Source organism: Ischnura elegans, chromosome 11 (assembly GCF_921293095.1).
Source record: "Ischnura elegans chromosome 11, ioIscEleg1.1, whole genome shotgun sequence".
In the NCBI taxonomy this organism is placed as follows: domain Eukaryota; kingdom Metazoa; phylum Arthropoda; class Insecta; order Odonata; family Coenagrionidae; genus Ischnura; species Ischnura elegans.
The window spans coordinates 842,484-855,013 of record NC_060256.1 but is presented as its reverse complement, the minus strand read 5'-3'; the positions used below and the strand labels follow the sequence as shown (position 1 = coordinate 855,013).

Below are 12,530 nucleotides of genomic sequence, written 5' to 3'. Positions count from 1 at the left end.
CTCCATAAGAAAAATGTTTTTAGCAAAATTGCATCAAAACTGTCATTTATTATTTTGGCTCGTGACCATAAATAGATTAAGAGACATCAGCTATGAGAATCTTCTGTCGTGATCAGAATTCTTTAATTTGGGTTCGATGATGCTCCTTCCACCAACAGTCTGCTCTCACCAACAGCCTGCAGGTTGTAGGCATGCCTGACTGCTACCGATTATCTTAGTGCCGTGTTCTCTCTGAAGTTCTTATGTGGATAAAGGTGAAAAATGGGACACTATTATGGAAGTGCCCTCAGAGTTAAAATCAGAAAAAGCCCCCAAGGTAGTTCTGGAGTAACCAAAAGGTCACAATTGACAATCAAACTCAGTATTACCATGGGAAGTGAAAAAATGCTTATTAGTAGATTTGATCAACATCCTGATGATTTGATTTGATTTAGATTAGATTTGATCAATCATCCGTCAATTTAATGAATATTAATGTTTCAATGGAAATTACCAACATAAAAACAAAAGCCATCGTCACAATCACTTATCACGTGATCATAGAGCTAACTATTTCAATCTTGATCTGATACGAAGTAGCTGGTCATTTCTTTTGTTCATTATTTTAAGTTCTCGTAAAAAAGAAAAAAGACCTCTGAAATGCGAATTTATATCTTTTTAAGTTGTCATCTGGTCTTTTTGAAAAATTTTCATTAATACCGTGAAAAAAGGTTACATTATTTTGAATTGTACTGAGTCGATGACTTTAATTTATACACAAAAGACTGTTATTTATATTCTAAACACCGCTTCTGTTAAGTTTTAGGTGTTTCGGTTGGGACATACGATGTTAAACTATGAGTGTTCACTGAAATGTTTAATCATCTTCAGGCTTCCATATATTATAAGACACTTGGGAGCAAGAGGAAGAGAGACGTAATTGTGAGGTAAGGATGAAAAGCAAGCGTCGCACAGTGGTCGGAAATCGAAAAACGCCGGACAAAAGTCCGAAATGGCTTTTTTTGAGGTAGACAATTGAAATTTGGCACAAATACGGGGAAATAGTTGCTGATTTTGAAATAGCAAGTCATTTTTATTAAGTCTCAGCCGTTACGGAGTTACGGAGGCTTAAACATGACGACATTTCGAAAAACACGCCATTTATCATTTGTCTTCGAAAATGTAAAAAGTTACGCAGATGGTAGAGCAGTGGATGGATTTTCATGAAATTTTTAACATGTTCATCTGTCATTATAGTTTCTCGCCTGTACTTTGCATAAGTTTCAGACATTTTTGTTGATATTTGTGTGCTGTAATGTATCAAAATGGCGGAAGCTTTTTTCAAGCAAAATTTCACTTAAAGCAGTCATTATCTTTTTTATAAGAAATATGTATGTCGAGATATTTCGTAATAATACTGAGAAAACATATTTAAACGTTTGTCTGCAAAAGGTTTGGGAAAAAGTTTGCGGCCCTGAGAGAAAATTCGAATTTTCGACCGCGCGTCGCGGTCCGGCTCCACGCGGCGGACCCCGGTAATATCGATTGCGTGTGATGGTTGAAGTTGTTTGCACCTAAATTCCTCAAATTTGCCTTTTTCAAGCAAAAAACACTTTTGTGGATTTCCTAAGGTTCTATATCGAAGATATTTTGAAAGCAGTATTGGTCATTAGGTCATAAAATGGCGGACATTTTCTTAGGCAAAAGTTAGCATAAAGTAGTCATTATCTCTGGTTTTAGAAAAATGTATATCATGATTTTTTGTCAGGGTATTAAGTAAACATAATTTTAAAGTATTCTGCAAAAATCTGCGGAAAACGTTTGCGACCTTGAGAAAAAATTCCAATTTTCGATCGCGTTTCCCGGCCCGGCTCGGCTCAGCGCGGCCTCGAAACTCTGACTCCCCGCACTGACGAATTTCTGAGGACCTTAATGTCCTGTAATCGCCTTACTCAAGACATCCATGCTGTCAATGATAAACAAATGTCATATATTTATTATCATGGAGGGATACTATGTTTAGATGCTAAGGTACGAAATATTACAAAATAAACATGGTAAACCTCCGGGATAAGATTTGGTATTTTGCTGTGCGACTCCAAAGCAGCTGGGTTCTACATGCCTGTCCTGTACTTTCATGGAGTTTCGAGGAAAGAATGGTGTCCTGCGGCGTATTTCCTGTCTCCGACCGAAGTGAGAAGGTTCGAAGTGCAGATTAGCCGGGGTTGTGAGGAAGAAGAATAAGGCCTAAGAGAATATTTTTTAAGGTTAATAATTTAAGCCATATATTATTTTACTGCATTTGAGATTGGAATTGGCCTTACTTTTCCGTTTATCATTGTTAATAGCAAATTGAATGCTACTTAATAACCCCTTAAATTCAATTTATCCAATCCATCATTCTGTTCTTTTACGTAATCTCTCTCTGCTTTCGCAACTTCTCTAGTCTCTTTTAGCCACTGAAGGCGAATAGGTCGCCAAAATCTCGTAGAAGATGGCCGAGGATTCGCCCATAATATCTCACCTGGAATATTAAAAGTACTAAAAATTCCCGTAATGATTCCAATTGTATAAAATACAGAGAAAATAGACACGTAAATCTCATACCTGTATTGTCATTTAGTAACCTAAGTGGCACCAGGGAGCTCATAATTAAATACTCATCTGATGAGTCAGATAGTTTCCACAATTGCTTATATTGGGCATGGCCCGAACTGCCATCAAATCCATATACTGCAATCTACTTCATCATATGAGGTTTCAGCAGTTGAAATGTAGGACAGAATTCGCGAAGCTGTGTGCTTTAAGAGTTTGAAGACTCACTTCGCACATGTTTTCAGTTACCCTGATTCCTTCGGGGTATGCCATACTTTTCGCGTTTAGGACTCTATCGTAGCTTGGATAAAGCTTGTGTCCATAATTTTGAGCCGAGCGTCTCAGTGTATTGTACTGACTCTTCGTTAGCTCAGTTGTAATAACGAGAGACACAGCTTCTTCAGGGGTCATTTCCCTCTGGGGATTATCCCTTATTCTCCATTTAGACAAAACTCTTCTCGCCCTACTAGGAGTGGTTGTCGTTACTTCGGAAATTAGTTCGGCGGCCGCAATATCTCCTTCCTCCCTTAAACTCAGAGAGGTTGCCAATGCGAGCTCCGCAGCAGAGGAAGACATTTTAATATTTTGGACCTTACGTCTTTTTGATCTCTCCGAGGAAACACTAAAATCTATTTCCGGCCTTCCCAGTGAACCTAGGAAGTAATTATTTAAAAGTAAATAACCCAAGAATAAAAATATTATGTCGTTCAATGAAAAAGAAAGGTTTTCACCGGATGGTATTTACTAGTCTCAGCAGAAGTGCTAGTCAAATACTGACGCACGGTGTCAGGACAGTTCATCGACTCCATGAGCCATGCGTTATTTCGCTTTAAAAATGTTTTTTTATTCCGAGAACTTCTTTTCCACCTTTGCAAGTAGGGCAACAAAAAGCTTAATCTGACAAATTCACGAAGACTTCTAATAGCGTCATCAAATTGACCTAAATCAAATCTTCGCACAAGAAAATTAAACAAATATTCCATTTTTTCAGTTGGTGATTTTAACTTTATGCCCATAAATCTATTATGGAGCTCAAGCCGTGTGATAAAATTGAAAGACACATCCAATAAGGACTGAAAAACTTGTCTAAGGTCTGAAAATTAATCTAATAGAATGAATCTACCCATTCCACAAATTGTTCAACAACGATAGGCTACTTAACACCAGAAAGTAGGGGCGAAAAATCGGTATTGAAGAAAGTTTGTAAAAAATAGTTCAAGGGACGTAAGAAACCTGGGACGAAAAAGCAAGAATGACTAACACCAGGCAAAAACACATGGAAATATATCTTACCTCGAATAAGGTGTGGATTGCTGAGGAAAAAAACACCGATGTAAACCTTAGAAAAAAAAATCGGTAGGGATTCCTATCACTCACACTCAATATCGCGAGTAAAAAAAATATTTTTTCAGAACAGATTTCTCCCAATTCACTTCACCGCAAATGCCAAGATGGAACTACTGTTCAACATGCATTTTCTTTAAAGGATAGGGAAGGTCCACCCAGGGAAAACCCATCATAACTGTTAAAGGGTGCGCGGTGTCATAAAAACTCCCTCAGGGACCGAGTCGCATGGTGCTGTGAAGGCGGAGGGATTTGGCGGCTTGCAGTTTGAAAATGCAAAGAGAGTGGAAAGGGAAAACAGCCAACCCAACACCCTTCCACAAAAGCGTGTATGAGGAACAAAACACCCTCATGTGCACTCAGGAATTGAAGGAGTTCATAATTACTCGGAAAATTCCGTGGAGTAACCGAAGAAAAGCATATTCATCACAGTTAGGCATCACAGTCTACAAACACATGCGCTGGATATAGTATCCCTCCATGATAATAAATATATGACATTTGGTTACCATTGACAGCATGGATGTCTTGAGTAAGGCGATTACAGGACATTAAGGTCCTCAGAAATTCGTCAGTGCGGGGAGTCAGAGTTTCGAGGCCGCGCTGAGCCGAGCCGGGCCGGGAAACGCGATCGAAAATTGGAATTTTTTCTCAAGGTCGCAAACGTTTTCCGCAGATTTTTGCAGAATACTTTAAAATTATGTTTACTTAATACCCTGACAAAAAATCATGATATACATTTTTCTAAAACCAGAGATAATGACTACTTTATGCTAACTTTTGCCTAAGAAAATGTCCGCCATTTTATGACCTAATGACCAATACTGCTTTCAAAATATCTTCGATATAGAACCTTAGGAAATCCACAAAAGTGTTTTTTGCTTGAAAAAGGCAAATTTGAGGAATTTAGGTGCAAACAACTTCAACCATCACACGCAATCGATATTACCGGGGTCCGCCGCGTGGAGCCGGACCGCGACGCGCGGTCGAAAATTCGAATTTTCTCTCAGGGCCGCAAACTTTTTCCCAAACCTTTTGCAGACAAACGTTTAAATATGTTTTCTCAGTATTATTACGAAATATCTCGACATACATATTTCTTATAAAAAAGATAATGACTGCTTTAAGTGAAATTTTGCTTGAAAAAAGCTTCCGCCATTTTGATACATTACAGCACACAAATATCAACAAAAATGTCTGAAACTTATGCAAAGTACAGGCGAGAAACTATAATGACAGATGAACATGTTAAAAATTTCATGAAAATCCATCCACTGCTCTACCATCTGCGTAACTTTTTACATTTTCGAAGACAAATGATAAATGGCGTGTTTTTCGAAATGTCGTCATGTTTAAGCCTCCGTAACTCCGTAACGGCTGAGACTTAATAAAAATGACTTGCTATTTCAAAATCAGCAACTATTTCCCCGTATTTGTGCCAAATTTCAATTGTCTACCTCAAAAAAGCCATTTCGGACTTTTGTCCGGCGTTTTTCGATTTCCGACCACTGTGCGTCGCCCCAAAATAGACGATCCTGATTTGATACATGGAAAATATGCATAGTGATCAGATATTGTCACAACTGTGTTCAATATCTGATCACTGGGGACCAAATGAAATTAGAGCTTGGGAAAATACGATGAAACTAATGAGCAAAAATCATATTTTATTTGTTATTCTGCGTGATTTAATTAAAATTAAGCCTATTTTTACTCGGCGTTTTTTTAATATCTTTGCTCCTAAGTTTATTTATTTAAAAATTAATTCAGCTTCCTTTTGTAATATTTACATTTTCATATTGTCTTTAAACGAGAGACTGGTAAGGTTCACTTTGATTAGAATATACATTTTTTAAACTATCGTTTGGATGACTTTGTTTTTTATTGAAAGAAAATATTTTGGCGTGAAGGAAGACATTTTACAATGACCAATGTATTTCTTTTGTAAATAATGGTAGATGTTTGGCACATATTAGAATCAGGTGACCTAGAGGGTTGAGTGATAGTCTTCTAACGCGAGGTTTCCATTTTCAAATCTCGGGAGAAGCGCTGGTACGTCCCCAAAAAATTAATTAACGCCAATTGGTCTAGTTAAAGGAACTGGTTTTGAGTTTGCGAAAATTTTTACCCTTTCGTTTTATCTGAGATGAGCTCTACTCTAACCTATGCTCTTCCACCTTAGGATTGAAACACTCACTGATTGATTTTACTCTGTTGGTGACTTTAAAGAGTTTGTTACTGAGTAAGTTGTTTCTCTACACGCAATCTTTATCCTATTTCTGAATTTGGAAGTACTCCCATTAGCATGACCTCACATACTGATCCAAATACGGGCAGTTTCGAAGCTCAAAAAGCGATCCCCTTCGTCGCGTTATTAGCGGCTCCTTTAAGGCCTCAAGTCTACGGAAACAAATCATTAGGATCTTATCATTGTTGTGGCCTTGAGCATGAATGGTTTATTAAATAGTTCATTTGAATATATATTAGCTCGCCAAATGTGGTCATAGTTATTAGGAAATACAGAGTGCACCCACTTGAGTGGTCGCTTCGTCCTTGGTAGCGTGATTGTTTTATGCTTATTCGCACGTATCGATTATCTGCTGATCTACTTTTACCTCTTTTCCATCCTTAGGAGCCTCAAAGGCAACCGGATGCTCACGACGTTGTCCCAGGATGCCTTCAGCGGGCTCAAGAGTCTCCGAGAAATGTGAGTCCGAGAAATGACCGAAGTGTCATTTATGGGGAGGAAATCCTTAAATACCCAACGAAAAATAGTGAACAGTTGACACATCATATACGCCTTTGATTTATTGGTACCTTTGGTTGGTTGATACGCCTTTTTGTTTATTGCTGCCTCACTAGGATCCCAAGCAAAATTTTATATTTTGAGCATAAAAATTGGACTTATCACCATATGTATTCATTATGCGCATTCTGTGCATATGGAAGTAATTGTCCGTTCTTATGTAAGTAATTGCCCGCGTAGTTGTATCCAAATTCCCATTATTAGAAATGAATGATAACTTCTCTTTGGCTGGGAGAGCAAATTTTCTCCGTCACCATAGTTTGTTGAAACATTCGAAAAAAGTTTAACTTGCCGCAAATTCGGCTAGCAAGCAGCATAGCTGGAGTGATACCACATGCAGCCAGACGTTTTCGATGGTATGCGACTTTTCTGCACTCTATAAACTTGTTGTCATTCCTCTACGTCGCAAGGGTGTAGATTATTTTAAATACACACATATACCCAGTGTGGCAGCTGCGTTTGCGTTGAAACTTGCTGAGTCGAAAAAGTGTAGTTGTATCCCAAGAATTGGTCAGGGGTATTACTCCCGTGAGGCCACATAATGAAAGTGTCATCAACATACCGATAAATGATTCGGACGTAGTGGAGCAGGGTTAAAAGCCTTCTCCTCAAAACCTTCCATAAAGAAATCGGGGACGGCGGTGGGGGGAGAAGGGGATCCCTTAGTGACACCAACTTCCAGCAACATCATTGTTTCGTAAGTAACATATATTACAGGTTCGTTAAAAGAACTGGCTTCATAATTTTTAGTTTTTTTAAATATATATTTTAATTAACTAAATTTATTTTAGCAATAAGACTTATCAACCACAAAGAAATAACACAACATTCAGTCCTGAGGATGAGCCCCGAGTCGGAGCTAGAAACGTTTGTCGCTTTGGATAAATTAACCCGGTGGGAATTCCGAGAAGAGTGTCTCCAACTTCTTTACTGCCGTCATCGTTTTGCCTTCGGTGGCAGCCGCCGCCACACACGAGCACTAATGTTCCCCCTCTCATTCGCCAACGCCCGTGCTGGGATCGTTGCCCGCTTCTCCGGCCGCTGTGCAACCACATGAGCAATTTACTTCTTTCCCTCCTGCGCGTGCCTTTCTCTACCATATCCCCTCGGTTACCGAGTTTATCTCCATCGAGGGAGTTATTCTCCAATCCTTCGCAAGCCCGAAGCTGCTCGATACGTGTTCCGCCCCGCGTGGGCTTCACCAGCCATCACTCCTTGCGTCCATACCGAGATACATCGAGGAATCTTATCCATGTCCCGTAGAAATGTGTGCCTATCCCTTGATCAATGTACCCAAAATGTTGGTAGGCGAACGCGTGCTTCGTGGACTGAGTGGGAAAAGTTCTTTCGGAGACCGAAATTCTCACTAAAAGATGCAGCTAAAGCCCTATAATATACAAATTCTTATTCCCATAGAGCGAATTGGAATTGTTTGACATATTCTGGCAAATTCTAGCGAATATAACATCGAAGAACCTACGATACATCTAAGATATTTGGAAAAATAATATAACGGTTTTTCTAGGTTACCCATGAGGCCCACCCTCGGTCCCACGGTCAAACAAAGAAAGGCAAGGGCAGTGGCCCACGAAATTTTCCAACATTAGAAAATATCAATTATAATTATATTTATTACTTTCTTTTGGATTTTAGGGAGGAATCTGTGCATGAATCTGAATTAATCTGTCAGATTAATTATATTGTTTGTTTTCTAGAGGCAGATTTGGACATGGCTCAATCGCGGGAACAGTATTTCATCTCCTCCACCAGCCTAAAATGCTTAGGAGTGCTCAATGACACGCCTAATCTGCAGTTACCACTTACTGCTAACTTCGTCCAAAGGGTTCACTATATCATCTAACCACCACTGATCTCCGTATCTAATCCTCCGATGAAGACAACGTGAAATTCCTGAGGCAGTAGGATGTATTGGCTTGTGTATTCTTCCTATGCTTCCTTACTTTCTCGTCCAAGACTTGGCAATAAGAAGAACCAAATGAGCTTACTTACTCCGGGACGAAAACAAGTGACAATCTTTGCGAGGTTTTCATCTAATCTCCTCACGAATAAATTGTTCGCCGATGCTACCCCGTTACAGATAGCGAGGGCTATTCTTGCCATGGACGTTTCCGAAATTCGACCTTTATATGAGACTATCAAATTCTTGAGGCTGAAGCTTAAGCTGCCCTTATGGTTGTCATTTATACACTAACTGTTCTTCCCAGATTCTATAACGTTATTCTGCACTCGGAAAATATATCTGATATTCATTCTCAAGAGAAATTTAAAGGTATCTAATTCTATGTCTCCGAGATTTTATATTTGTACTTAATGTTAATGAAGGATATGTCAAGAAGTGTGACCTGGAGGTGAATCCCGACTGCCAATCCGACAGACCGTCCTTCCAGGGCTGTCCTGCTTCCCCATGCCCGTTCAGTAAAAAGAACAGTTCAAAATATGTTCATGGCGAACAGTCAGGGTAAATCATGTAGAAAATAATGTTTATCGGACGTTTAGAGTAAATGAAAGCTTAGTGTGGGATCATACGGTTTGTGAAGCTTGTCATAGTGATTTCAAGCAAATTCTGTCCCGGGCCTTTACTTGGTTCTCCATGTGCAGGACAGCATCTGCTGTCCATTTGTAGAATAAGATATAATTAATAATTATCAACCCAGCCTCTGATGTTATTCGCGTATTTAGCACCAGTAAAGTTTTTAAATGCTGATCTTTTGAGCCATTTAGACTTTCATTCATAGCTTGCTGTTCTTTATAAATATTATAAGTATAAACGTCATTTGTGAATCTCTCTCTTAGACTCCTCGGCAAGATATCCTTCTTTTCTCCTCGTTACAGCCTGTGTCAGGTATTTATCCGCTCTCACGATGCAATTAACAGTCAATAATACTGTAGCATGCGTAAGACGGTGAGAAATAATCAGTTTCTTTGCTAAATTAGTACTTTTGCTAGAATGTAAAAATATAGTAAAGTATATGGATATATGCCTCCGCAGACTTTCTCCAGAAGAGTACCAAGTCCTCTTAAAGCAACGCACGGTAAAATATAGATTAACCCGGTGAAAAGTAAATTCCATTACGAATAACTTAATAGCATAATATATAGTGGATACAACATAGTTAAACATTTTATGCTTAACCTTTTCGTTTGCTGAATTAGATTTTTGCATTAATATAACTAGTCAAAATAAATATAGTCTGAGGTTTCAGGCGAGATGGAGTGGAAACGTGACATAATGAAAATGAAAAAGCAGGAGCAATTTCCACAATTTTACATTTATTAATACTACCGGTTTCGCTTTTCAGCATCATCAGGTCAGCACCTGATGATGCTGAAAAGCGAAACCGGTAGTATTAATAAATGTAAAATTGTGGAAATTGCTCCTGCTTTTTCATTTTCATTAGTCAAAATAAAGTTTTAACCTTATGATTAAATTAACTTTGAACCATAGCAAAAATTACGAACAAATAACCAAGCCGTAAATTGACCGCGAACCTAAACCATTGCATCCTGTTCATTGAACGCAAAGGTTCAAATGAACGCGAAATCAAAATGAACGCGAGATCCCAAATGAACAGCCAGAGGAAACAAACGGCCTCCAAAAAAGAACGCCCTCAGAGAAATAAATACCCCCCCAGAAATGAACGCCTTCCGAGAAATGAATATCCTCCGAAAAGTGAACGCCGCGGCGCGCGTGGGGATAATAACGGCCTCCGAGAAATGAACACCCTAAGAAAACGAACGGATGAAACGAACCTAATATTTTGAGCACCCGTTCCAAATATCAGGACGTTCGAACCGTTCAGCAGCTTTCCTGTTCGTACGGAGGAGAATGGTATAAAAATAAGGCGAGGGGCTCAGTCGTCTATGACGCATTTCGGTGGCCTTGGATGGTTTGCATCTTACCCACCTTCTGTTGTACCCACCACGCACTTGATGGAGTAAGCTGCAGTTCGAAATACCTCTTGGTGAGCATACCTGTTGGACCGAATACGCCGCACGTATGTAGTGCAGTCATGAACAGTGAACTGAGAGTTTTAGAGAACAGTTCGTTTTATAACCGGTTCATATCAGTGAAAAGTTCGTTTTAGCATTTCGGTTCTTTTTTACGCATCCCTAGTTCCGCCCCAACAACCCTTCCTTCACTGCTGACTCTCGTTATACTAATAGAAAAAGATTGATGTTACGGACTTGGATGAATGAGGATGGTTTTTAACAATGATCTCTAAAGTCAGAAGAAAAGAAAAATATTTTTCTCTATCGGGACTCGAAACCGGGATATCCTTGCCAAATGATTAAAGATGAAGGTCTCAGCCCACCCGTCCTCGCCACCTGCTGTTCACGATAACTAACTCGATGGAAGTCATGGTGCGCCATATCTTTACTTGAGAATATCTGCCGAACCCGATGGGAAAGAAAGAGATAACACTTTTCTACATCACCTCTATAGTTTCAGAAAATAACATCAGCAATTAGTTCCCGAACATCACTCTCGCGATGTCTCCTTGTAAGGAAATTACGAAAATTGTTAGCACATATTGAGTACCCTCATATTGAGTTTTTTTCCTTAGACCCTGTAGTCACCTAAAGTTAATTGCTTATTTGATTTATTTCTGATATATAGGTATCATGTGTCTCCACACCATGATACATTTATTGATTTGCATTTAATACCAATTGTTTTCTATTCCCATGGTGTCCTGCGCGTTAGAGATCTCTCAATGACATCAATAACGCAGTTGCCCACCGCCGGACTCGAGGAGCTGGATGTCCTAAGGCTAGAAGACACAACCACCCTCAAGGTCATACCATCAGTCTATAGTTTCAAGGTTGGTAATTCTTTGTCATCCGTTTTCCATTTTGGCGGGGAATTGATGGGTTCAACGACTTATCTTCGCTATTCATGAGCGTCTAACAACAGTATTGACTTCATCTTGAATATGAAATAATATAACCCGTAAAACATTTACAAAAATCTTATTAATCATTTATGGTATTGCAACCCTAATATTAATATACCACAGTGTACCCCTTCCCCAAGGTAGTTTTCCAGTTACTTTATGTACTTCGTCTACGTGTTCTGCTATCCACGAATCTAATGGCTGATGGCGGCTGCAACATCTCCGGCGTGATCGGGTGCAAATAGCCATTTCTGTTACGTCTTGACGACTGATATTTCTCTTTTAAATTTGCTATTGCATCCATTGTTGACAATGACTTTGAATACGTAAAATTCATTGATGTTGGGCAGTTGCCTTTAGCTGAATTATTGAAGCTGCTCAATTCAGATCAAGCTATGAATTACTTGCGGTAAAAGTGATAGGCTGTCTCCAGGAATATCTGTCGAGGGGTACTTTATCCAGACAGGCGAATGTTATTGGAAACCTATTGAGGTTAAATTTTCAATGTTATATCTGAAGAAAAATTATGTGGAAGTTTTGTGCAGGAAAGTGTAAATATGTGTCGATGTCCACAGACGGTTCCCGTGACTTAACGCATACTTCATGGTGTTTAGAAGTAACCTTAGTCCATATAATCTTATGTCAGTCAAATTAAATTTATAGTAGGGTATTTCTCGGTAGCAATCTCTTAAAATATTTATAAAATTAATATAAACCTTTCCGGGTGCCGTCCAAAATCAAGAAAACCGTCTGCACCGAAACAGCATTCATTCATTTGATCACCTTTCCAAAGCTTCAACAATTGCCCGCCAAGAGACAGACGTTTCGTTTGGATTCGCGAATATAAGCTTCAAATTATTTTCCTTTGGCATCTTATTTTTCGATACGAT

General features: G+C 39.1%; 1 protein-coding gene across 1 annotated transcript in view; it reads left to right on the top strand.

The window, feature by feature from the left end:
* The window catches only part of LOC124167687 (follicle-stimulating hormone receptor-like), a 573,602-nt gene that overhangs the window by 456,919 nt on the left and 104,153 nt on the right, over nt 1–12,530 (top strand). Inside the window, exons 10-11 of the mRNA XM_046545674.1 lie at nt 6,551–6,625; nt 11,451–11,568. Coding sequence (XP_046401630.1) covers nt 6,551–6,625; nt 11,451–11,568 — 193 coding nt within the window. The remainder of the gene's footprint in view (nt 1–6,550; nt 6,626–11,450; nt 11,569–12,530) is intronic.